General features: G+C 43.1%; 1 protein-coding gene across 1 annotated transcript in view; it reads right to left on the bottom strand.

Moving 5' to 3' along the window:
- Positions 1-1,592: 1,592 nt before the first annotated feature.
- The window catches only part of TBC1D7 (TBC1 domain family member 7), a 130,816-nt gene continuing 104,737 nt past the window's right edge, over positions 1,593-27,671 (bottom strand). The window contains exons 6-8 of the mRNA XM_085606073.1: positions 15,358-15,503; positions 7,374-7,503; positions 1,593-3,390 (exon numbers count right to left, since the gene is read on the bottom strand). Coding sequence (XP_085462199.1) covers positions 3,304-3,390; positions 7,374-7,503; positions 15,358-15,503 — 363 coding nt within the window. The 3' untranslated portion in view covers positions 1,593-3,303. The remainder of the gene's footprint in view (positions 3,391-7,373; positions 7,504-15,357; positions 15,504-27,671) is intronic.

Below are 27,671 nucleotides of genomic sequence, written 5' to 3'. Positions count from 1 at the left end.
ACTGCTTTGAAAGCAGAATACAGAAAAGGACGTGGCGGAGCCCACCTAATGGGGGAGCGCCTAAAACTGCAGATGCACCACAGAGAAGCAACATAGATGAATTCCCTCTAACTGGCCTTGGCTGTGGCGTTCGACCACATTCCTTGATAGGTCTGATTGGTATTCTTCACAGCATATATATTTGGCAGTTATTGGCACCAGGCATAGTTTCAGGAAGCAAAAGTGTTTATTATGGGCACACACATAAATGTTGATGAATCTCTTAATTTTCTCTGGTCTGGATCATACCCTGTTCTCCTCAGGTCTTGAGCTGATCATGCATCTAAACTGACACATTTTCACTCTGATTTCTGCAGTCCCGCACTTTGGTGGGTCAGCACTGATTACAGCTCAGGCTACTGCTGCCATACTTTTTTGATGGTGCACTGTTCACACACATGTTGTGACTGTTAAAGGAGGAACTGCAACATGGTCAATCTCCTTGTGGCTTAATTATATTGAGATTGACCATGTTGCAGTTGAGACTGTCATGTAGCAGGTCCTATAAGCTGGCACAGTGTGTGTTTGAGTATTAGTATGAGTTACTGTGATAAGTTTGGCTGACTGTCACTCTGAGGGTCTTGAGATGATCAGTGCTGCCTTCTTTAATAGGCACCTACTCTGAAATTGATACTTGGCTTGACTTCACCTCAGAGAGCTACTTTGAAGGTACTGGCGAGCTACCAGTAGCTCCCGAGCTACTCGTTGGAGACCCCTGCTTCACAGCAAGCCTGTTTCACTGTGATATTGTGTCAGCAGGAAAAGTGCAGATGGTGTGTCAGTAGAATGGAAAAGAGAACCCTTAGCAAAAGTAGATGGTTAGTTTACAAAGACAACATTTTCCGGTCGGTTTTGGATCAGTACAAGCAAAAGTTGAACTTTTATTTATGCTGGTTGTGTTCCTCTGGGCCCACTGACTCGAATGAGTTAGTCCCAAGGATACCAATTCAATTTGCATGAGAGGAGCAGTGCAATAACATCTGTATGGGCACTTCATTTCTGAATGTATAGAAAACAGAACAAGTTTTACCCTTGATAATTTGACTGTTCTGCTGCTCGATCAAGACGTACTACTAGGGGCATTCCCCTAGTAGCTGCTACCAAGGAACTAGGTCGTGAAGGTATAAATGTCAGCATATACGGCAAACATAATTTGACTGCCACAACTCCAAACTTCAGCACTGTTTTTTCAGAGAAGCTTTTCAGGTCCACTTGTACAGGAAATTGCTAATCAGTTGGGTAAGAGGGAGACCAGGGTGGTAAAGAAATGTCTGTTGTGTGATGGAACTACGTTTGCCATCAGGCAGCCTCTCTATGGACTTATTCAGAGAGTGCATGAGTGCTTAATTACAACTACTTGTGTTCACTCACCAGTGGCGCTTTAGGGGCCCATCTTCTCCATACAGTGCAGACACGCTTTGAGGCAGCAATGTATATCTCTCTCGCACCCAGCTACACCTTATCTTCAGCAACTTGTGTCTTCGTGGCCACCTTGAGTACTGCTTCCGATATCATTCATAGGGATGCCAAAGAACCATTAAATGAAGTCATAGTGTGTTTATTTAGCAGGAATTTTTATTTTTCTTCAAATATGTTTATAATATAAAATATAAAAATAAATAACAAATCAGTGAATGCAAACTTTACTCAATAATACTCAATCCTAATAAGCAGAAAAGATGTTATGGTCTGTGTACAACAAGGTATGAACAACATTTTTTTTAAATTTATTTATAGATGGCATCATATTATTGATTACATTTGTCATAAGTACCCCATCATTTGCCAATCTTATTCAAATGATTCAATATAGTATAAATAACATTTTAAACCACCATCGATCTCAACATTTCATCCCATCACTTGAAAAAATTAGGGGAGTCTAGACTACCCCCCTGCTTCATAATAAATGCGGCAAAAGGCCCAGCCATGCAGGCCCAGTTACTAGAGGCAGAGCTTTTCACACAGTCATGACCAATTTTTATTACTCTGATATTGAACTGGGATAAAACAGCACCAGTAACTATTAAAGGACTGTGTCCTTTGCAATCTAGCTGGAATCCATATCTGACAAGTCCAATCACCGGTGTCCTGTCACTGATGGTGGCTGAGGCTAGCATCCACTTCAATCATCTACCGATTACAGGAGGTCATTTCACCTACAAGTACTGTGGCAGTTTTTTTAAGCATAACTGCCAGTTAGATACATTCATTCAAGTCAACATTTTTCAGAATGATAACAGATAAGACTGATTAGCCAAAAATATCTCCATATCCGGAAGTATTACCAGAATGTGAGAATGCCGGAGCCCACAAAGCCATGAAATCTCAGGCAAAGGTTCCCATGCAAACTGTGTCTTTAGATTGTTGGACAATGTAGAATGGCTTCTATCCCAACAGAGGGCAAGCAACTCAGCACAAGACGGGATCTAAGGATTATCCCACATCAGGGAAAAGGAAACCTACTTTGTTAGAACAAATGGCATGGAACTATAGGCCCACTCATGAAAATAAAAAGAACTGACAGATTTTTGTTTATCGCTGTCTTAGTTTTAAGGGACACATACACTGTGAGTCCTACTAGTCTACAGACTAATATGTGGCATAGGGATCTGGAAGATTGTTGAATAAATGCATATGATATGCTCTAGAACTGGTAAAAATATATTCAGATCTGGAAAAATTGTATGAGATGGTGCGTGCCTTTTTCCCACCTGACACATTGCCTCCTTGAATTACACGTAAAAGTGCAACTGTAAATGCCAATTTATATAATGCTACTGAATGTGAAGCCAATGGAAGTCTCCATGACTGCTTCTGAACTGCAAAGTGTGTGTATGTTAGGAAAACTAATAAAACGTTTAAAAATAAGAATCTACAAAGAAAGGGACATATAAACATGTAGATTTTGAGGAACAAGTGGGTAATTATGCAGATACTCCAAGATTGTGGTAACACATCAACAGATACAACAAGCTCTAAATCCAATTCTCTTCCACATAAAAATTATAGATTTGCATTATGACATAAGGACTGCATTTTTCATAACCAGTACCTCCTTATTATAGAACAACAGGATAACCGAATGCCATCACTTCGTACAAACAACTATTTACAATGGTGTGCCTTATTAACAAATGTTTTCTTCAGAATCCATTATTTACAAGGATCAAGACAATCATAAATAATACACAAACTCGAAAAAGCAACACGAATGTAGGGCAATCAATCCAGGCCATTAAATAGTAAGTAGTTTCGAACGTTTTATGCAGAATTCACAGGTGTCCCACAGTGTTTGTGCCACAAGTCGATAGCTTTGCTAACAATGGCATCAGTGTGGTCTTGAGGAATCTGAAAAACATAGAAAAATATTTTTTTAAAATATACCAGGTTTCGATTTTCATTTTTTCTTTCCAAACGTTTTACACCAACCAGATTTAAAAACATGAAGATGCATTGAAAGGACTAGATCTTCTTGAAGTCTGTCCTACACCTTTACCAAGAAGAAAACATTTAAAAAACACACAAACATGCAAAGAACATTATCTTAGCTAGTCAAATCATTTTTGTTAACTTTTGCCACTCAGCCAGGTGAAATCATGAAGGATAATAAACAGCATTCGAGAATTGCTCTACACCCATCTCAGTGTGAGTTTCCTTTAGTCCAAAGAAAACAATTCAATTTCTCTCAGGAAATGCACCTCAGTCCTACTGGTGTTAATAATGAATATAGTTTATTTTTTCCAAAAACGTATTCATACTGTTGCTACTAACCAACGCATTTTGTTCATCAAAAACCTTTTCAGGGTACAATCATTATGGTTGTGAGTGTTAGTAATGTCCTGATTGGGCAGATCCCCTTTGTTTTGCCCATGACAGTCTGTATTCAAGTCTCATGCTCTGTGTAAATGAACCATTCAGCCTGTTTTGTCACTCTAATGATCTCTGGGGTGGGCCATACTCCTGATGGTCCTTATACCACGGTTCTACGGGCTCTGTGTTCCCGCGTGCAGTCTCGGTGTGGTGGAACATAAACATTTCAAACTGTATATATGAATGTAATAGAACGTGGGTATAAAATAATGTCCACATCAGATACTTTTCTTAGCATGGCAAAGTAAACTCAGTGAGGCCAGTGGGTGGACATCCCTTGAAAAAATGTTTAAGCTGGGCCTCTATTTTGGTGCCAACACTCAGTAACAAGTTCACACTCAGTCAAACTTCTATTTTTTTCCATGGTTCTTTGTACTTTACTTAAAATGCTGCCTCACGTTCACTTGAGAGTATTGGTCAGATGTACGAGGGAGTGCTTTTGGATTCCAGCAGCTGTACTAAATGCGACACCCGACCGCAGTGAGCAAGCGTGGGAGACAGATAAAGACTTGTGACCAATTTCATCATCATTAGAGGTAGGGTGAGCTCTCTGGATATGGTTTAGATTCATCCTTCAGTCCGAGATTAGTGGGGTGTTGGATTGGAGGACTAGAAGTAGTAGTCATTCTGTGAGGTGCTAGGAGCCAAAGAGCTATTTACAATTAAAGAACTGCTTTCACGTCTTTTTGGAGAGTTTATAGCGAATGTGCAGAATCATATCCATAGGGTGCACAAATAATATAATTAGAAGGTATTAGGAATTAAAGCCACAAGAAAATCAATAGCATCCTGTAGTATTTCCAGAAAATCTGTTGACATCTAAATCCTTTCCGTAATACGAAAATTTAGCAGGGTATACAATTTATGAGCTGCAATAATTTTGTAATCTTGCCATAAATTGGAAGGAATTAAAAAAGGACTCCGATGCAACCACATTAAGTTTTATTATTATTTTGATGGGAAAGTAAAATACCTATACCAACACAAATGTGGATTTCTTTACCTGTAGTATGTTGCTTCATCGCTAAACACTGGACTGCTAGCTTTGGCGACACACCTACTAAAACTGCTATGATAAGGAGAAGATTAGCAAGGACACTGCTTCTTTCTTCTCTACCATATAAACAGCCTCAATTAGTTCTCTTACAACACGCTTGCAACGGCTACGCCTTGATGGCAGAAATGTACTTCTATTCCAGTTTACCTACTGAAAATAACCTGTGTGTCACATCACTAGATTTGAAACTCCTTTTTCAACATCTGTCAAAGAATAGCTGATTCTTCATACTTAAAAAGTAGATCAGCAAGGCTTCCTCTTGTTCTAGCTGCATTTTTATTGTATCCTCCACAAGGCTACAGTCTCGCCTCACACACAACGAACTGGAACTTGGAACTGTGATGCATCGTGAGTATTTTGAAAGAACCATCTTACAATAATCAGTATTAAATTTTTGCATATAGAGCGGAAGCTATGTTCATTTACATTTTTTAACATTTCAGATCTTTATTTCACCTGTAAGCCATAAAAGAGCAATAAAACATAGTAGAAAACATTGAAATCAAACAAGCATACACCAAAAAAGCGATACAACTTGCTTAGATCAAACATGTTGATGGGGACTGACGGGTTTGCATGCTTGACTGAATTGGCCGCACTAAGCTTCGTACATTGTGAATTTTGAAGGTGCCGGCTTTAAGACTGCACCGGGTCCTCCGAGGGCACGTTGATTTATTCACGTGTGCATGAATTTTTGTGGTTGGATTGCTGATTTTGTATTGTTATTCCTGTGGCTCCCATGTTCTATGTCGGAATGCATTTGATTCAGAGAATTCAAATTGTTTGCTCGAAATTTTGTTGTCTGTCCTGATGATGATCTTATAAAGTATATAGGTCGGAAAGCCATTGACGCTTGTCCTTGGCATATAATGATGAGGAAGGATTTTATCGCAATTGTTGTTCCTGTGACTTGTTGGACTTTTTTAAATATTCTTTCCTCTATATCAATGAAGATTTCATATGGTTTTATTTCTAGGTTTTTAGGCACTGACAGTTTACTTGGCTCTACCATCTCTGCAGCCTGTCAGATGTTTGTTTAGTTGCCCTGTTGTAGACCATGTTACAAGTGTACTCCCTCACCAAGGTCTTGGTCAGCCCATGCAGTACTGAGTTTGAAGGAATGAAAACTTTAGGAAGCATAGAAAGCTAAAAATTGCTGATCTATTCCACTACACAATGCATTTATGTCCCCGCTGGCCAACATCGTCAGATCCCAGTCTCAACATAATTTCCTATGCAGACGACACCCAACTCATCCTCTTACTCACTGATGACCCCACCACCAACAACTTTCAAAGATGCATGACAAACGTCGCCAACTGAATAAAGAGCAGCTGCCTGCAGATGAACACAGACAAGATGGAAGTACTGATCCGACTCCTGGTGGCCATCAGACCTAGGACCCACACCCACTCCCTCCAACCCCGCCAGAAACCTTGAATCATCATTGAAAACAAGCTCACCATGAAATCACAGATCAACGCCATCTCACGCACTTTCTTCCTCTCACTGCGCATGCTACGTAAGATCTTCAAGTGGCTACCTGTAAACACGAGACACACTGTGACACAAGCCCCCATGTCCAGCTGACTGAACTACAGCAATTACTTCTATGTAGGACTCACTAGCACATCTTCCTCAGAGACTTCAGACCATACATAAAAGTCGCAGCCAGACTCATCCTCTGCTTTCCCTGACAAAGCCACATCACCCCCCTCCTCAGGAAACTCCACTGGCTTCCCGTACAGAAGAGATGCCAATTCAAGCTGCTGGCCCATGCACACACTGCTCTACACAATCAAGGACATGCCTTCATGAACCACAGCCTGAACTTTCACCAACCATCGAGAAGACTATGCTCCACCTCCTTTCACATCTACCGAAGCAGAAGTGGAGGACAGTCTCTCTCCCACAGCGCAGCAAAGACCTGGAACAGCCTCCTCATGCAGCTCTGGACCATCACCTCACTTCCAGAATTCTGAATGGCCCGCAAGACCTGGCTGTTCGAATAAGCCACTAGGGCCTGTAAGCACCTGGATACCCTATTGGGTGATTAGCCGTGTTTATAAATCCTGACTGCTTAATACACTGATACGTGGAAAAAAGGCCACAAGATGTTCAGATTCTGCATGTCATAAATGCACAATAAATGAAGGAGAGGTCAGTTCTTTGCTTCATTTATAAAGACTAACATAATAGAAAAATGTAACAAAATGGTACAAAATTTCAAAAATAGTATCACATTAACAAGACACATGCTACTTTGTACCTATTGAAACCACTCTTTTAGAAGATGCACCATCACATAAACTTGCTGGTGAAGTACACAACATTTTTATTACACCCACATCCGGTGTAGTTTTAGTTCATTACCGAGACACACTGTACAGACTCAAGTACTTACAGTTTGTAGAAATTGAGCAATCGATTCAGCAGTAGTTAGAACCAGTAGTTTCATTTTGAAGTTCACTAAAATTTCTATAGCAACAAACACCAGGATCTTGCAAGAGCCACTTATCACTTTGTCCCACACCCTAGAAAATGAAATTCAAAATAAGTAATAAAACACACAAAGGAACTGCTGGTAATTGCATTGAGGTGTTTCTGAAACACAGAAAAATTGTTGCCACAAAACAATCTCTCAATTCTCTGCTACATCATAGGTCACATTTGGCGTAGCTCTGTCATGGTGGGAAACCATTAAGCAAACTGCACAGTTTTTACACCGCACAAGTTCAAACTGCCTTTTACCAAGGCAATCATACCAAAGAGGTAATTTCATACCCTCTTCATTTAAAAGGGCTGAATTCAACTTGCTCAGAGCAAGTGGTAAGCAATCTACCCAGAAGCAGTAAACATCAAAGAATTATTGAATACTTACAAATATGGTTATTAGGCCAGATTCACAAAAACCAGTAGGTGTAAGTACACGTGGGTCTGCGCATAAAACTGAACAGAGCTATTTATGTTTTTTGAATCACACACGCGTGATCCCTGTACTGAAGGGGACAGAAGGACCTGTAGTTTAGGTCTGCCAGCCCTAGCCCTACAGCTGAAGGTAGATCTTGGAATAGGAATTTTGTAAGTTTCTTTTTTTTTAATGATTTTTTTTAATGGACTTTCTAAACAATATTGACAGTTATCTTCAGAGCAATTGATAACACCCTGCATTGGTCTACAAATTCTACTCCACCACCCCCAAAATAAATCACCAATGTGCGTTTGAATACCTCAATCCCATCTGGTTCCATAGTTCTGTTGCCATATGAAATCGAAAATTGTACATGGCCTGCATATTTTCTTGAGCTTCTTTGGACATCTTCTAGATCAGCATTGGTCGCGAGCCGATTGTTGGTGGGTTGGGAAAGTACAAGCAATAAATAAAGATGCCTTTAAATTATGTGTTTATCTTGTCACATTTGCTGGTGCAAAAACCAAAGGAAATGATGGACGGAGTGTTGAACATTGCAAGCACTCACCCCCAGTCAACTGATCTGGGTTTAATCCATCACCATTCTTTAGGCCACTCTGCCACCCCAGTTCAGACATGGTCATATGCAAATCAGTCTGACCCTGTGCATCATGGGTACAGTCCAGCCCGAACTGCCAAGCCATGTCTTCCCTGGACCAGAAAGAAGCTTCCTAGGACCGGTTTCTGGCATTTCAGCCGTCTTCAGCCAGGCTTGCTTGAATCCAGTGGCAAAGTGAGCAAGGGACTCACGTCTGAGCATACCCTGTCAACTTATGGCGAACAAAGCAAAAACCAAAGGAAATGATGGACGGAGTGTTGAACATTGCAAGCACTCACCCCCAGTCAACTGATCTGGGTTTAATCCATCACCGTTCTTTAGCCCACTCTTCCACCCCAGTTCAGACATGGCCATATGCAAATCAGTCTGACCCTGTGCCTCATGGGAACAGTCCAGCCCGAACTGCCAAGCCATGTCTTCCCTGGACCGGAAAGAAGCTTCCTAGGATCGGTTTCTGGCATTTCAGTCGTCTTCAGCCAGGCTTGCTTGAATCCAGTGGCAAAGTGAGCAAGGGACTCGCGTCCGAGCATACCCTGCCAACTTATGGCGAACAAAGCAAAAACCAAAGGAAATGATGGACGGAGTGTTGAACATTGCAAGCACTCACCCCCAGTCAACTGATCTGGGTTTAATCCATCACCGTTCTTTAGCCCACTCTGCCCCCCAGTTCAGACATGGCCATATGCAAATCAGTCTGACCCTGTGGCTCATGGGAACAGTCCAGCCCTAACTGCCAAGCCATGTCTTCCCTGGACCGGAAACAAGCTTCCTAGGACTGGTTTATGGCATTTCAGCCGTCTTCAGCCAGGCTTGCTTGAATCCAGTGGCAAAGTGAGCAAGGGACTCACGTCTGAGCATACCCTGCCAACTTATGGCGAACAAAGCAAAAACCAAAGGAAATGATGGACGGAGTGTTGAACATTGCAAGCACTCACCCCCAGTCAACTGATCTGGGTTTAATCCATCACCGTTCTTTAGCCCACTCTGCCACCCCAGTTCAGACATGGCCATATGCAAATCAGTCTGACCCTGTGCCTCATGGGAACAGTCCAGCCCGAACTGCCAAGCCATGTCTTCCCTGGACCGGAAACAAGCTTCCTAGGACCGGTTTCTGGCATTTCAGCCGTCTTCAGCCAGGCTTGCTTGAATCCAGTGGCAAAGTGAGCAAGGGACTCACGTCTGAGCATACCCTGACAACTTATGGCGAACAAAGCATTTGTTGGTGCTTCAAAGACAGAGGCCAATTGTCAGGATATGACTTCTGACAAATTCTGCTTATTCTTTTAACATGGGGATTTGGTATTTACTTTTCTTTCTCTGACTGCAAAGTGAGAGAGTGAGAGGAGTTTTTAAAGTGAATTGTGTGACTATCTTGCTGGAGTACAGGGAGTGGGAAAGGAACGGCTGTAGGATGTCATTTTTTGCAACACAACAAAATGTAAATACCTGAAAATTAACTGTATGTCTTCAGCAGCCAGAAAAGAAAAAAATAGGCACTTTTTATGTAATTCTGAAGTGTGCTGGAAACAGATTTTAATAGGATCATAATACACTAAGACGCTGTATTTGGTAATGCACAAATTATAAATATTCACAGAAATCTGATCTCGATACATTTACACGTGCATGATTAATATTTTTATCAATAAAACTGTCTACGCAAATTTAGTGGCCTACAGTTTTGGGACTATTTGGCTTTAGGGAAACTTTCAGAGTTTATTCATAGTTTAGTGAACACTGGGGCTCTTCGAAATGAATTACTCAACTCGCATGAGTCACACTTTTTTATATTTATTTCTCAGGATTGATACAAAATGTATGGCCGCAATATTAAGAAATGGGAAGCATGTCACCTTACAATAAAACTAGTTTGGCTTGGTGACGTTCCAGTTCACAGAGTCTGGTGAACTGTAAAGATTCACGTCCCTAAGAAAGCTGGGTGGTTCTGTGGACTGGGAGTAAAGGGTTTGCACCTTTCCCTGTGCCTGAATTGAGCTAGGGAAGAGTTCATGAAGTGGAAGGTGGTGCCAACATTAACACATATATTCCTTAAGATCTTGTTAATACTGCCAGGGTGTTGCAGTCATACTGTGATCCCGCCCAGGCATTGGACCTCAATGTACATAGTAAAATGATTATTTACTCAACAGCAAAATAATAGGCGAACTAGAGACTCAAGACTAATAGGGCAGTCAACTGCTGAGGCTTGGCTTCGAAGAGCTCCACAAAAGTTGTAAGGTAAGTGAGCTCCCCTTCGTCTGTGAAAGTGTCAAAATTGTGCACGAGACCAGAGATCAGTTTTTTTCCATGGTGACTAGCAATTTTGTAAAGAACCAGAGTGACCAGGTTGTATCACACCATCCTCTTGCCTGGAGCAGCTGTCTCGATGTGACTCTGTAAACATCTAGAGAAGGGCAGTCTAAAATAGTGGCTGCATCTCGCTGACTTCCCTGATAATGGTGCATGGGTGTGATCTGGTGGAATGGGACAGGTATTTTGACTGTTGTGGATTTTTTTTGTCTGGCTGTGCTGGCACACCTGTGACATATTACCCCACCACTGTTGAAGATGCTGCAATGACGAATGCAGAAAGAAGAGTTGGCTCTATTTTGAAGTGACTGTGGGCTCCTGCTCAACTGGCGCCCCTGTGGTGGGACATTATACTGGTGAGGCTGTTGGTCGACTCTGTGGATCATGTCTGCACCCCTCCTCTTCCCAAACACTTGGCGGTGGGGCAGTTGTCAGCGGTACTTTTTGCTGAGTAATCAGTCAGGGTGTACATTCGTGACTTATCCCACTCTGCATGCTGGACACAGACCCTGAGCGGGAGAGGTGCAGACCCTTGGAGGCATTTGAGCTGGGGCAGCACCTCGGGCTCCATTCATCGTCTGCCCAGGCGCTATGAGGAACCGAGATGAAGGATGAGCCTCGTGGAGCAGAACACAGTATTACTGATGCACGCATAACTGTGCTGGTGGAAGAGTGGATTTCCCTGTCGCTGCATGCTGGACCACTTCACATTGGTTGCTGATGGAGGACTCCCCTTCCCTACCCATTTTGTTGTTAGGCAGGGCCTGCTGTGTCACACTGAGCATCTGCTCAGTATTCAAGATCTGTAGCCTGTATTCAGAGATTTGGATTCCCCCATGGGATGCTACATGAGCGGAAAGCCCTTTTCTCCTTATGTATCCTGCTCCCCAGTCACATGTGAAAGGTCATTGATGAATCGTGCATTCTTGGAAAGAGGCTGCACGAACTGGAACCAATACAGCTTTGGCTGGAAGCTTTCCTCCTTCTCCTGACTCTTCACCCCCTTTAACTACGACCCATTAAAAGGACAAACAGGTACCCTACTCTACATTAGTGAACTCTAGCACATACTAGAATGGGCAGTTAAGAGGGCGAGATTCTCCAACAGAAAAATGGCATCACTGATAAAGGTCTTACCATACAATTCCCCGGATTCTCAGGCCCCCAAACCTTCAATGAAGGGTGTTTTGGCCATAGTAAGACATGCCACAATGGGGTATGAACATAAAATTGAGATAGTGAATTTGGAGGTAAGCCTCCTAGGGGCTGATTCTGAGAAAATGTATGAGGGTAGGAACAGCAAAAGGAACTTCCTGAGAATGATGGTGACTTGAAGGTGCTTAGGAAAGCCTTAGAGGGACATTTACGCCCTAGACTGTGAGGTCTGGAGCCCCCTGACTTGCTACCGGAAGCGAGGGTCACTGGTGTTGCTGGAGTTGGGCACGAGCAGAACTGACAACTGCTTCTCCAGAAGAGGGAATATAGCATAACAAAGGCAGGAGCGGGTGGCTGTGATTTGTGTTGTTGGAACGGACTGCCACTGCAATACTCCACTGTGGGGAATGTATCATGACTTGCATAATATCGAAGTACAATTAAAAGTGGTATGTTATGTGTTGTTCTGTAAAACAATAAAAAATATTTTACCCCCAAAAAAAGAAAGCTGAGAAACAAATTGGACGCAAGGGGAGGTCCGGTCCCAGGGTCAGACTAGTACAGAAAATAAGTCTGGGCACCAAAATAAAAGTGGCCCCATTAATTAATTCGACTGGGCCAATTTTGAACTTGTAATGACAAGCAGTACAAGTGTTTTGCAAGGTATGGAAGAATGCGAGGATTTGAGCTTGCTGCAGGCAATGTTTGCTTTAATATCAGGGAAACCAACAACAAAAACTGCCTAGCCGACCATAAAACAGGCCACAAAACGCCAACAAAAATGGCCCACACACTGACCTGTCAGAGCAGCTCATTGAACATTGCCTGACTGCCCTACAAGTCAGTCCGACCATGTTTGGCACAACAATGTTTATTTTGTTGGGGTGCTGAAGAGGACAGAGGGCCCAAATATGAAGCTGTTTGCTGAGTGATGAATATCAGTGGTTCTGAAACTCAAAAAACTGTCAACATTCTATTTAGTGGAGTGCACCCATAGGTTCCCACCCTGTTTCTGAATGCCCCCTTAGCAGCAATAACTCTGCATTTTCTAACATATTGTGACAGAAATTTCATTCTGAAGGCTTCATGAACTTAAGTGTATCTCTTTCCTGACTTTACTCAAACTGTATAGGGGCAGAGCTTTGATGCAGCTAAAGCAAAAACCTCAGGGAGGTGGCCTGAAATGTATGATGTTGTTCCCGGAACAGTAGGGAGTTATTGTAGAGGTAAAAATGTCACTTTTCCAGTCTATGGAAGAAGTGTGGGGCTGGCAGGCAAGCTTGCACCCTCCTGGATCAGGAAATCCTAGCTATAGCTATCACTTTAGAGACAACTGTGTTTCAGGGATCACAGCTAGGGGCCAAGCTCCCCCTCACCCCCCCCCCCCCCAGGGCACACACCAACACCCTGATTGCTGGATATAATCCACTGTGATTAAATGGTGAGAAGCAAGGGTTGTGACCAGTGGCAGGTGCAGCTGCTCCAGAGGGCCGGAGAGATCTTACGTCTGTTCTCAATGGTGGTAGCGTAAAGCCTTGAGCAAGGCTTCTTCCTGGCCTGTGGAGTGGGATGAGGTGTGAATAATAATCTAGACGGTACAAAAATCGACTAATTCTCCGATAGCTGCTGTTAATGGTGTCTCATTTGGGGTTGATATACCAGAGACTTTATTTCTTGCTTAACAGGTAGAGAAATATATTTGCAACTGGCCCTGGAAAATAATTGTCAATTCGTAGTGGAGCCATTTCCAGGAAGCCACAAACAAATTAAGGGGAGTGAAGAGGTGATGTAGAGCATGGGTTAACCCTCCTCTGACACAAAGCTTTACACAAACTATAGAAACCAACTTGGTTGAATCAATCTAAGAACTCTAGACTCCAAGGCACGGAAAGATTTTAGGTATTTTAGGCGGGCAGGCCAGGCGGGGACCTTGGAGTCTGTGTGACAACAGGCTCACCTATCCTCCATGTACCCATGGAGCACTATTTAGGGCCTTAATATATACACATCCATTTACAGACACCAAGTAGGTGCTTTAGTTGTGCTTAATATATGTATGGTAAATTCACCAGTTACATCAACATTATGGAATAGGTGTGTATTGTGGTAGTATAATCGGTCCTGATAAAAGCCACGAGCATTGTGGGAACATAAGTGGTAGAAACATGTTGACCCTAAGAGGATGTACGGGTAACTCGAGCCCCGGGACTTCCAAACTTTTCCCATTTTTAATCATACCGGCAGCCGCCCAGAATACCGGCAGCCGCCCAGAATATAATGTGAGGGCTATGAGTCGGGTATTTTTAAAGAGTAACCCTATTCCCACTCATTACCCTATTCCTTTTCCAACAGAGTGCTCCCGTCCATCTCATGGATTGAAGCATACCCCTTTCCGTAATGGAACAGGAAGGAACTCTGATGAAGCAGGCAGGGCCGGACTGGGAACCAAAACTGGCCCTGGCAAAGAGCTCGTCCGGCCCCCATGGGAGCAGCCGAGCTGTTTGCCAGGGCCGGTTTCGGCTGATTTTGTTACAAGGCCGATTTTGCAGCTATGCGGCAAAAACGGCCCTGTAACAAAAACGGCCCCCAGGGGCCCAAAATCGGCCGCCACCCTGGGGAAACGCCTGGTGCGCGCTACGGCTAGTCCGGCCCTGGAAGCAAGCCATCCAGGGGTACCCCTGGATGGTGAGAGTTCATTAAAGCAAAAGGATTATTTTCTCCTTAGGGCGACGTGAGGGTTCCTTAGATTGATCCAATCGAGTTGGACTCAATATTTTGTGTACATTTTCAGGAATCACCACATTAGAGGAGCTGCCAGACTGGATATTTTTATACATTTTTAGAATGGGAAAGCACACGTTCTCATGCAACTTTAATTCTATATATCTGTGGAGATCAGATGTGGAGCATTTTATAGGGAGTCCCTACCTGCAGGTAAAATTAAGGATTAATGGTTGCTCCTGGTATTCTGTGGGTTTGCGGAGGGTTATGGGATGAGGAAACACTGACTGTTAGCATGGGACTGCTCTCGTGGCTGAACTAAAAATTCTCTGGTGCCAATGCCACCCTTGCTTAGGGACTGTGACTGTGTCCCTAAGCAAGGGTGTGAAATAAATGTGGCTGCAGTGACTAGTAAGCATTTCTCCGTGGTAATGGAGGAAATTCTTCGGCAGCACTTCAGGGGTCCCGACATCCAGAGACATCCAATTCACCACCACAATTTGCCAACAGCCCATTAACAAGGGAGGGCTAGCAGAAACAAATGTTGTTAGCACTCAAAATCCTTATTACCCTGCTTTAGAGAGTCAACACAATGGACTAACCTAAAAATGGTGATCATCAGATATGAGGCAGGCAAATCAAAGGAATCTATACAAATCACATAAGTCTTACCTTTGTAGACTGGACTCCGGCAAACAACCTGCAAAACACTTTTTAAACCACAGGTCATACGGAAGTTTGTTCATAGCAGAGCAGGCTTTCAGATGGGCCAGGAGTCGGCTATCTTCCAGGGTTAAGAAATGTTCAAATGTCTTGGGCTAGAAACGGAGGCAAAACAATGACACAGATAAACAAGATAAGTTTTTCATTACTACAATCTCATTATTTTGTTTGAAATAGCACACAACAATAAAAACAAGGCTGAAGCCTCAAAAGTCAAGAAGAACAATACAATACGTTGAGTGCTTTTTGGATGGGGAACAGAGACATTATCACAGTAGGCATCCAAACATTCCTTAATAGTAGACTCAGGAAATGTTAACCTACTTCAATGATTTTGATATGAAAAGCGTAACTTATTCTTGGCTGTCAGTGCCATACCTGAAAGACCATATTTAAAAATAAATTTGGGTTTTTTGGGGGGATCTACAACTACATATAAAGCTTTCTCAGAGGGCATATACCAGATCATGCCTCCTATGACTTTTGAATGTCAGATGTACGGCTCATGTTGCACCAACATCTACTCTAGTGGATGGAGCCAATAAGTGCCTCGTTAAATCTGCATTCAGAGCAGTAAAAGCTATTTATATTTTTTAATTCTGCAATTAGTTTAACATGAAACCTCTCCCATAAGTCTAGCCCCCCTCTCCTACCCCCCAAAAAATAAAACAGCCCCTGATGTTGTACAAAAAGGTTCCTTCCTGTTTCCTTTATCACATACATTCAGGGGGCTACACAAGATTGGCATCCAAAGACCTTCTCTCCGCTGGATCTACTCCTTAACGGATAGAACACAAGCTATATGCCTGGCACTTTACTCCTCGGAAGCTCCTGAGGTTTATCTCTCAGCTCCTCCCTCTTCAACGCATACACAATCCCTCTAGCCAATGTCATCCGTGCACACAACATTCTCTTCCACACAGACAACACACAACTCAAACTCGACCTCTCGGAAAAGACCTCAAACACAAGAAACAAGCTCACTATCTGCATGACAGAAGTCGCTAACTGGATGAAAGACAACTGTCTCATGCTAACCACGGACAAGACAGAAGTAGTGATTATCGGCAAGAACACATCAGCATGGGACTTCAACTGGTGGCCAGCCAAACTCAGACTCACACCGAGAAGCCACGTCTGGCACCTCGTAATAAAATCAACAGCAAACTGGACAAGACTGCTCAAGTCAATGTCGTCACTGCATCTTGCTTCCACATCCTAAAGATGCTGAGGAAGATCTTCAAATGGCTCCAAGGGACACAAGAAAAACTGATACTCACACCCTAATTACTAGCAAGTAGGACTATGGGAACACCATCTACGCCAGAATCACCATGCAACTCACTTGAAGACTACAGACACTCCATCCAGAACTGGGCAGCCAGACTCATCCTCAACATCCCACACAGGATTCATATTACACTACACCTCAGAGAACTACACTGGCTTCCAGCACACAAATTCCCTCAATTCCAACTCCCCACACACACATTCAAGGAACTCCACAACTCAGGCCTCACCAACCTAAACAATCACATCTCCTTCCACCAACCATCCAGACACATAGGTTAGTAGCAGGACTGCCACTAACCAACATCAGACACATACACAGAACTAGAACAGGAGACAAGCGTTTCCTCAGAGCCTCCTACATTCTTCATGAATTCCGCAAGAAGCTGAAGACCTGGCATTTCCATTAACGAACCTACCATAGGTAGGGCTAGGCACAAACACCTGCTCAGTGCCAGGATACCCCCCCCCCCGAGGGTGATAATGCGCTTTAAAAATACACATAACATGTCACTGAGCACATCATCCTCAGACTAGATTCTATGATCAATTCTCAGAAATGTGCAAGTGCATCCTTGTCTACATACTCCAGTTTGCCCACAGCAGGTTGTCATCGTTTCCTAAGCTTGACTAATATGCCAGGCAAGTTGTATGGTTTTGTACATTCAGGGAACTGACGCTAAGGAAAGTGTATCAATCAGTACCATGGGGTCCGCCTTACAGTAGTCTGGTAGCCTAAACTAACTGACAAGGTTTATCATCAAAGCATATCACAGCATATCAATGGGTGCATTCCACTCTCTCCATATTGAATTCAGCCTAGAAGGCCACAAACTCTTAGTATTGTCTTTGCCTGCCATGCCCCACAATTTGGTTATGCTCATGGAGTTTCATTTTTGAAACCCGTCCAGCTAGAAAACTTTTTCTCTTCTGTTTACCTTTCCACCCAGCCAAAGTCACAGCATCCCTCCTTGCTTTCTTGACAGTATATGTGGGATCTATCAGGTTCTCCTTTTCTCCATTTCAAATTGAAAATGCAGGTAGGATCAACCAACCTTTAGCCATTCTTTTTAGGAAGTGTGCCCACTTATTAATCTCTTCATGGAGACACCAAGTTGTAATTCTTGATATGTGATGGAGCGAGGTCTCCCTGGTTAAGACCTATCCAACCTGGCAAGGAAAATCCTGGATGCTTCAACTCCCCAGCGCAGGGTCCGAAGCACCCAGACAATAAATGGAAAGTATTCATTGGGCATCCAATATGGAGTATTTTATAGGAGGTGCAGCAACCATGGTAAGGAAATCATTAGAACAATGAAAACACATGGGAATGGGAATAGGTGGGCCCTGGGCCAGTGTTGGGCCACTTGCAAGAACATAGGAATGGAGTCAGGCTCATCAGCACAATGCCACACAAGCCATGCCACTGAGCCTGGGATGTGCAGCCTTCAGGAGAAAATTTCAGTAAATTGTTCTTGAGATAGCCATATCTTTTTTATGTCAATGTGGTCATGCTTCCTTCAGCCACTACTGGGAACCTCCTGCAACAGGTAAGGATGGTTACTGCTGGATTATGGTGGGAACAAAAACCAGGAAATGCGGAGCTCCTCGGTGAGCCATACCACCTGGTACTCATCCAGTGCACACCAAGAAAAAAAAAAACTTTTTAAGTAATATGTTTGACTTACGATTACAGGCCAAGATAGGGATATGTACAAAGCATATTAAAATTCTCGGCCCTATGTAAACACCACAACACCAATCCCACAACCCACTTTCTTCAAATAATAATTGACAAACACATGATACACTTTGGAGTCAAGCTGATGAAAGTCATTTGCCACAAGGCAGTTTAATAAACTCTGCGTCAAAACAATAGAGCACCCATGGCAGGCTGTGGCATCGCAACTACATGCATGAACATATTTTTGTTTTTGATTCTATACTATTTTCATTCCAAAGACCAGATCTGCCTTGGAAATTAACCAGAATTTTTTACATGACAAGGATGTTATTTCCTGTCAAATATCTGAAAAAGTACTTTAAGGCAAATAGGGAGGGGCGATAAAACAACTGCAATTAACCAGAGCATATGCAAACAGTGTGACAAATTAAGAAACAAAAAGGGCATACACAGAATAGGGGAGGCACAGTTTCACTATGCAGTGACTTTCTAAAAAGTCTTAGCATCAGCAATGTCATTTTTAAGTAAGACTTTTTCTCAAAAGGAGGTGGAGAATTATTTTTTTAAAGTACCATCGAACTTAAGATGTTTTTATTTTATTAAATAATCTTTACAAGTTTAGATAGAGTAAAACCATGGATTGCCAGTTCTGCGCATGAGCCCTATCGTTTAGTTTGTGCATTTGCTCAGGGTAATTAGAATAGATACAAGAAGTTTGTGGCCCTAGTTTTGCGTTTATAGTTTTCACAATACTTTCTTATTTTGTCTTTCAGGGTGATAAAGAAAACAAGTTTTTAACCAGAAGTACTTGGTGGTAAATACATTATGAAATATCTTACCTTGATTCAGGAATTTTTATCCAATGTTATGCTTCTTAAGAAAACACGTAGAGGTACAGGAGGCTAAACAGCGCACCCCCAGGTGTCCGTCCTTATATCTTGCTCCCTCACCTATAACATAGTCACTAAGGCCAATAACCAGACCCAAGAGGATTTTCTGGGCAGTCATAATATTTGTACCTTAGCATACGTCAGTGCTGGTAGCCGGATAGGAGTTGGAAACAAGTAGATAAAACATGTTGTCCCCGAGTTACTAATCCACATTTCTATGTTTTTTTTTTTGTCCATGCATTCCTTCAATCCCAACTTATTGAAATACATTGCAATAAAGTATTAAGAGAAGGGCACAACACATATGTCCAGGATTAAGCAGACATCTTTCATAGACCCTCCCTAACAAAGAGGAAACTACTTAAGATGAAGTATCGAAAGAATAACAGAACTATTGTGACTGACAAAAAAAGTGAACGTATGTAGTTCTTTGTAAATCACCAGAAATGGAGGGAAGGCACCGAGGTCTTCCGTGTCCAATTCATGTGAAACGCACATCTTAGCCTATAAGGGGCCTCTTGAGAGCTACCAAATTCCCAAGGCAAAGAGAGGCAACACTTAGATCTGCTGAAATGATCGCTTCTTGCATTACAAAGAAGGTTACCATGTTTATATTGATATTTATTTTATTCCTAAAGTGCAACACCCATCCCCAAGGGGATATCACAGTGCTCAGTGGTTGCCCCAACTAACCATTAACAGCATGCACTGAAGAAGGGGCCTCATATCGTCCATTAGCCTGGAAAAAGACAGGTTTTCCTTCTCTTTCCAAATCTGATATGATTCTCAATGAGACGAATCTCCAAAGGTAAGGAATTCCACTGAACAGCGGCTAAGTATAAGACAGATCGGCCACCCAATCTAACTTTCCTTATACACTTGGTTTGGTACAAGATCTCAAGTCACAAGAGGGTTTATAAAATGCCACCCTGGCCTGTAGAATCTCAGTGCCGTCATTGTGAAGGGCTTTATGAGCGTAGCATAAACGCATGAAGTTAGCTCGCTTATGTATAGGCAGCCAATGCAAGTAGGCTACGCACCCTGAAGCAGAACCACACCTGTCAGTCTTAGATATGAGCTTGGCTGCTGCATTTCGGATAATCTGCAATCCATTAAAAAGATAGTCAGCCATGCCTACAAATAATGAACTGCCATAGTCCAGTCTACTTGTTATGAGGGCCTGGACTATGGTTTTTCACCAGGCTTTAGGAATATATTTGAACATTCTTCTCAACAGCTTAAGAATGCTGAAGCATTTCCCACATGTAGCCCTGACATACTCTTGCATGGAAAGTTGGTCATCAATAATGACTCCAAGGCTTTTTGTCTATTTCTTGGGCAACGGCATCTCCCCTAATGCCACCAGGAAGCATCCCAAATTAGCTGTGCACCGCTGATCAGCAGGATCACAGTCTTCTCTGCATCGGGTTTTAAGCAGTGCTTCGTCATCCATCCTGCAACGTCGGTGAGGCACCCTTATAGGTTCCAACGGGTCTCATTGTGATCCTCCCCTAGTGATAACATTAACTGGGTATCATCTGCATAGGAAGGAACCATAAGGCCCCAATTCCTAATGATTTTTGCCAATGGAGCTGCATAAATGTTAAACGAGTGGGGCTCAACAAGGAGCCTTGGGGGACTCCACAATAAGAAATAAAAAGTGGACCTGTAGGCACCCAACTGCACTTTCTGTGTTCTATTCAATAAAATGGAGCTCATCCACCTTAGGGTGTGAGAATGTAAATCAATCTTGTGAAGCCTGCCTATCAGCAGCCTATGAGAGATGGTGTCAAAAGCTGCAGATAGGTCAAGTTGGATCCAGGCTGCCCTGATGTCGTCCAACACAGCTAAAAGAATGGACTCAGTGCTGTTATTAGCTGAAAAACGCGCCTGGGAGGGATCCAGCAGATAGTTGGCTTCCAGAAAATTAGTCTGTTGTTTGTTCACTAAATTTTTGATAGTTAGAAAGAATCGACACATCAATGGCCGCTGTTTTTGCTAAGGGTAATAATATTGCTTCCTTCCAGATCTCTGGATATGTCCCTTCTCTCCAGTATGGATTAAAGATTTGAGAAAAATGGAGACCTAAAGCGGTAGCTAATTGGGAGTAAATGAAGTTAGGGCAAGGGTCAAATGGCGAACCAGATTTAACTTCCCTCATCAACTGTACTAACTGTGTTTCTGATAGTAGTTAAAAAGGCTTTCAAGTGGGCCTTAATAGCTCAGTATGGATCAAAGAAGGCCTGCACCACATCAGAAAGAGGGGATTGGTTCTCAAAAGACGTATAGATTTTTGCAATTTTGGCCATAAAAAGGTTCCTAATTTCTTCACAGTAGGCCTCTGTGTGGGGAATTGACTGAGACAAGTACTTGGGCTGAGCAAGTACCTTCACAATTTTAAATAATGTTTTTGAGGAACTACTATTCTCCTTGATACGGTGAATGAAGTAGTCATTCTTTGCTCTTTTCAAGGCTTTAAAATACAGTTTTTGCTCCAATTTAAATTTTATATGGTCAGTTTTATCTTTAGAGGACCTCCATTTTGGTTAGAGGTTTTTGCACTTTCTTTTCATTTCTCTCAATTCCCTTGAATACCATTTTTCTGATTGGAAGCTCTTAATCAAGTTATTCATCTTCAACGGAGTACAAACATCCAAAGAATTGACAATTGCAGTGTTAAATGATTCAACCTGATTAGAGAGGGGCAAGGCAGTATCCATCAACAAAAAAAAAATGATCAGCAAATGTTTGCTCTGTTAAAATCCTCCATGAGCTTGTGGGGCTTAAAGGACTGTCTGCTAAAATCAAATTGGCACTAGGGAATGTAATTGAGTAGGTGATTAGGTAGTGATCTGTCCATGTAAGTGGAGTCACATCTATAATTTTAATGGTTTTAATAATGGAAAACAGTAGATCTAATGTTAGACCTGCCATATAGGTTGGGCCGGACATCCATTGTTTTAACGTAGCATACTCATGTCATTCTCCAGTTGCCTACATAATACGTCCTCTTCATTTTCAAAGTGCATATTGAAATCGCCAATAATTAGATATTGCTCATGTTTGATACTCAACTCCGTTAAGTGAGTAAGTAACTTGTTGGTCAATACAGAGTCATTGCCTGGAGGTCTATAGAAGCAATACCTCATAGTAACTTTTGTGTTTTATATGTAAGCAGGAAAGCTAAGATCTCACAGTCATTTGACTTAACCTCAAATTCAACAGAGCATTTCAAAGTGTCTTTAAATATAATTGACGTGCCCTCTCCAGAGCGAACATCTGTATTACAGTTTAACATTTTAAAGCCAGCAGGTATGGCTACGGAGATTTCTGGCAGTGTAGAAACTTTAAGCCAAGTTTCTGAGATGTAACCAGGTCTGGTTTATTTTCCTTAATCATGCCCCAGATCTCTAAACAGTGTTTTGACATTGACCTGGCATTAAGATGCAAGCAATTTAATATAAGGCCAGATCCAGTTGTTGTTGTCTGGCTTTGTTAATCAATGGCCCAAAGATCCTCTTGTGCCACCTCATATTAAAAAAAAACAAATTCAAAATGTAAGTATAGCAGTATCGTTCAGGTACCAGCCTCCCTTTGCTTCCAATGATCTTAAAATGGATTCACTAAAACTGCGGCAAGTTTTCGTGTATCATCAGAATGCCCTTCTAAATCTTTAATCTGGCTTACTGACTGAGCTTGGGACTGGACTTCCTTCAAAGGCATCCCTTGCTGTTGTTGACAAGCACAAGCTGTCCTTTCTCCCAATACTTTTAAAAATTTTAATATAAATGATCAGGACCAATTCTTATAGGATTGGAATTGCACCCACCTTTATAAATAATTGAATGATTCCAACTGGAGGCACCAATAGAAGAAGAAATGCCAATGCGTGTTTTGCGAAATAAGATCATTGCTTCATCAGGGCAATCACAATTGTCAACATAAAATCCTCCAAGTTCAAGTCTCATACACTGTTTAATTTGGAGAACTGTTTAAAATAATGCACTGGAGTCAGGATCGGCTAAGGGAGTGGCAAAGCGATTACATACAGAAGTCGTACTTTTTAGTCGGCCATTGAAAGCTTGCTCAAAGAGCATAAGTGATCAGAATGCAGTACTTCCAATGGTTTTTTTGGGTTGGCAGGACACAATGTGTCAAACTGTGAAACTTTACCTCCTCTCTCCACTCTGAGGAATTTGACATTAAGAGTTGAATTACTCATCCACTTGCAAGTTAAGCACCGTGCTGGGCTTAACTTGATGAGTTTTGCCCTCAATGTTTAAGAACTTGGGGGAAAGACAGGGTAACATGTATCCCTTAATGCCTCTCTGCTTTGCAGCACAGACAGCTGCACACCAGAAAGTTTGTTTCTAAGCAGAAAAGAGCACAGCAAACATTGAATAGGGGGTTTAAAGTTTCAAATGAGGTAGACACGTAAAATAATGTTGCTCCATCAACAGATTAAATGATTTAGTTAAAAAAAAAAAATAGGAAATGAAGTTAATGGGATCACTAAAAAAGCATCTGAACCTAGCATCTAGAGCATAACAGTTTCTCGCTCAACCGGTCCATTTAAGGTGAGGGAAAATAAAAAATAAATAAAAGAACATGGCGCAGGCACCGTGCTTGATGCAAACTTAGTGCGACTGGACACTCAAATATGAGTACAGGATTTATGAATGATGGCGAAAAATGTTTTTTTCCAAATGAACATATACATATAAACTGCCAACCAATGGTCATTTGGGACTTAACCTAATCAATTACTGTATTACTGAACAGACGGCTATGGTTTTCTGCAGGGCCCGCCTCTCCCACTATGCCGGAAGTGGTCAACGTCCTGGTAAGAGCTTATATTTCATGCAACTGATCTCAGCCTCTTGCTCTTTTGGCAATTAACTTTTTGACCAAAGACCATGACGATTACCATGCACAAAAGGTGCTATTATTTAAAAGAAAATAGTTATACTAAATCCTCTATCTTCCTTTTTCTGAAGAGAAGCAAGCTACAGCATTCAGGACATTTAATTTGGGTTTGTGTGCTACATGGTTAGCACACAGACACACCTCCAATAACGCGTTGTGCTCAGTACTCGCCCATCGTCCTGTAGGGTACAGGTTCAAATGTACATTGGGTTGGATTCACCTTCCATAAATCATGTTGAATGCCACACCTGACACGTTAACTTCTGTGACGTGTTTAAAAAAAATCTCAGTCTTTCCGGACACAGGTAAAAAGCCAGCTGGGTTGCAACTTTTCAGCATCTAGGGTGGCTTTGGGCGGAGCTGGTTACACTGTAGGCTGTAACGACAGAGCTAGTCAGCAGCACCAGCGCAGGCCTTCAAAGAAACATTTGAAACCACACTTTTTTTTGAAAATTCTTTTTTATTGGCATTTGCATAGACATTACATACAGAGGCACATTTGGAATTACTATTGGTGTATAAGTATACGAGGCAGGAACGCCCAGCCGCATCCCAGGCGGGCCTCTGGTCTCGCGGACCCGTGGGGGTGTGTGTCGCTACTCTTTTTAAGCTGCAGACAGGTGTCCGGGGTCTGCGTCTGGGCATGCCCCACCAGTGCGCATAGTGGTCACTGCGCCGCATAAGGGCCATGTAATGTGTCTATTCCCCTGCGAGGTGTATCATCAAGCTATGGGGTTGCAGCCATGAGCTAACCTTCAACCAACTGGGGATATATAAACTGGGGGGGGGTTGCACTTTTTTTTGCGGTTAATGAGCAACAGTAGTCTTGTGCCGGAGAGCTGGACCGTCCCGTGGGATGATGTCGGGGGTTTCGCAGGTGCGGGGAGGGGGGGGGGGGGGGGGGAGGATAGTCGGATGAGGGGGGATGCGGGGGCGCCAGTTACCGACCTATATGAAAACATGGTAGCGGGACAGATGGGGTCTACGACTGCGACCCGCCGGGTGCCCGATCTTCTCGTGCGTCTCCCTGGGTGGGTTCCTGGCTCGCGGCTGGGGAATCGATCGTGGCTGGGGGATCAAACGTTGGTGGGCCCGCCACTGCTGTTGTCTCTTGCGCGAAGGAATGCATTAACATGGCCCATGGCAGGGAGATCGGGTGTTTGCGTGTCCCTTGGGCTTCCTCCGTTCTGAGTAGTGTTTCCTCCGCTTTACCCCATTTTTTTACTGCGCCTAGCCATGCCGCTAGGGGGGGGCCCTCCGGTGTCTACCAGTGCACGGTGATGCACCGTTTGGCTAGGAGAAGCACTAGGGAGGCGTAACGCCTTTCCACCTTCTTGTGTTTGTGCCGCCCGTGTATACCCAGGGCACTTGCCTCCCATGTGTATAGGTCTTGTAACCCCGTGACCGAGCGGAGAGCAGTATGGATCACGTGCCTGTAATTATGCAGTGTCGGGCAGTCCCAAAACATGTGTATAAACGAGGCAGCAGGTTCCAGGCATCTGGGGAAAGCAAACAAACTGTCAGGGAAGTATTTCTGTAGTTTTTCGGGAGTGAGGTACGCCCTGTGCAGGATGTGCAGTTGGATATTCTTAAAACGGTTATTGCGGGCCCAGGTCCATTCTCTATCAGTTTCCCAGCGCTCTCCGAGGGGTGCAAGCGTGGGTTGCCGCAAGGTCCGCATAGCTTTGTAGATCCAAGTGACTAGATGACGTCCTGGCCCCATCTGTAGGATCGCATGGATGACCGGGTGTGTGGGGGGTTCCGCATCGATCGCGCGCCACTGCTTGCGGCAGTCCGTGAGAAACTGCCTGTGCCGTAGGAATTGCCCCTCGGGAAGGTCGAAGTCGTCGACCAGTGCTGCGAATGTCCGCAGGTTCCCTTAAAAAAATAACATCCCCACCTCCGTCACGGCGCGGTCCATCCATGTTTGCAGCATTCGCTCCGTGTAATGCGCCCGACCCCTGGGGAGGCCCACCAACGGCAGCAGCGGGGAGTACAGGGGAGCATCCCGACTAAGATGATGGACACGCGCTAGACAGGCGCGCGCGGTCATTACCTGGAGGGGCCCAGACGGCAGCGGTGCTGCGCCTGGCAGCAACATGCGGTGGATGGTGGGAGTTTGAATGCGCCCCGTCTCAGTGATCAGCTCCCCCTGCGCCCGGCCCGCCGTCCAACGTGATACCCATTGCAATTGGGCGGCAAGGAAGTATGCTTCGAATGAGGGGGCCGCTAGCCCACCTTGGTCAAGCGGCAATTGCAGTTTTGCCAGGGCAATACGCCGGCGACCAGTGCCCCAGATGAGGGTCCCAAGCAGGGTGTCCAGCTCGCGGAATAGGGATCGCGGGGGAACCACTGGGAGATTGGAGAAGAGGTACAGCAGACGCGGGACCAGAATCATTTTTGCAACAGCTATCCTCCCAGTGACAGCCAGGTGGAGACCCTTCCAGAAGTGGATCGAGGATCGAATACCACCCATCAGTGTGCGGTAATTCCCCTCATAAATGTCTTGCGGCGTATGATAAAGTCTGACGCCTAAGTACATTTGAAACCACACTTATATATTATTACTATTTTTTTTATTTTTTACTAATCAAGCACTGAGCACATGAGTATGTTTTACTCAGCTACCAAAAACATTTAGGAGAATAACATGCAAGCTTTGCGTATACGTAGGAACTAGAATTTAAGGTCTAATGCTTCAATTATATTTTATCTAAGAGCTGCCATAACTCGGTGGCACTCATTTTTGCAATTTCTGAAGAAGGAAAGACTTTTCACAAGGGAGTGAGTATTTATGGTATAAAACGGTTTAATCAAATAAATAATATGTAAAGCTACTAGACGTTGATTATTAGAAAATATTAAATATATATTGGAGGAAGAAATGCTTGTAATAAGAAAAGGGGGCATAAATAATCCGTTTGAGACATTCATAGGTGAAATAATAAGTGAAAAATGAAAAAGCAGATGGTGAACCAAATTTAAATTCCCAGTGGAAGGCACCAAAGATCATGGTTTTGGCAGGGAGAAATAAATAATCAGTGAAACTCATTGAGGCCAGTCCGAACCAATTTTTGGATGCGATTATGTGCATCTATGAGTCACAATTCATGCTAAACTGGACTATCGGGATTAGGTTTGTAAATATGAATGGTGAATTGATATATAAAATTTACAATGCAGTTTTAAGATTATAAGAGACTGTAATGGAGTGCATACTGCACAGTTGTAGTAGATGTGAAAAAGTAAACATGTTGAAAAATATTATTAGATTATATGGAGAGAAGCATGTGTGCTGCACAAAAATTGCACTGAGAGCCAAGCAGCGCATGTTCAATTGATTCTGAAAGACGGAGCGTGATAACAGACTGATGGCATCTTACGGAGTTTAATTAAAACATTTGCATCATTTAGAATGTTATACTTCCATTGGGACAGTCAAAGAGAAAAATAAATTAATATTAAGTGCACTA

This window comes from Triturus cristatus, chromosome 5_1 (assembly GCF_964204655.1).
Source record: "Triturus cristatus chromosome 5_1, aTriCri1.1, whole genome shotgun sequence".
NCBI lineage: Eukaryota > Metazoa > Chordata > Amphibia > Caudata > Salamandridae > Triturus > Triturus cristatus.
Note: the sequence above shows the minus strand (reverse complement) of the source record. Positions and strands in the feature narration are given on the sequence as shown.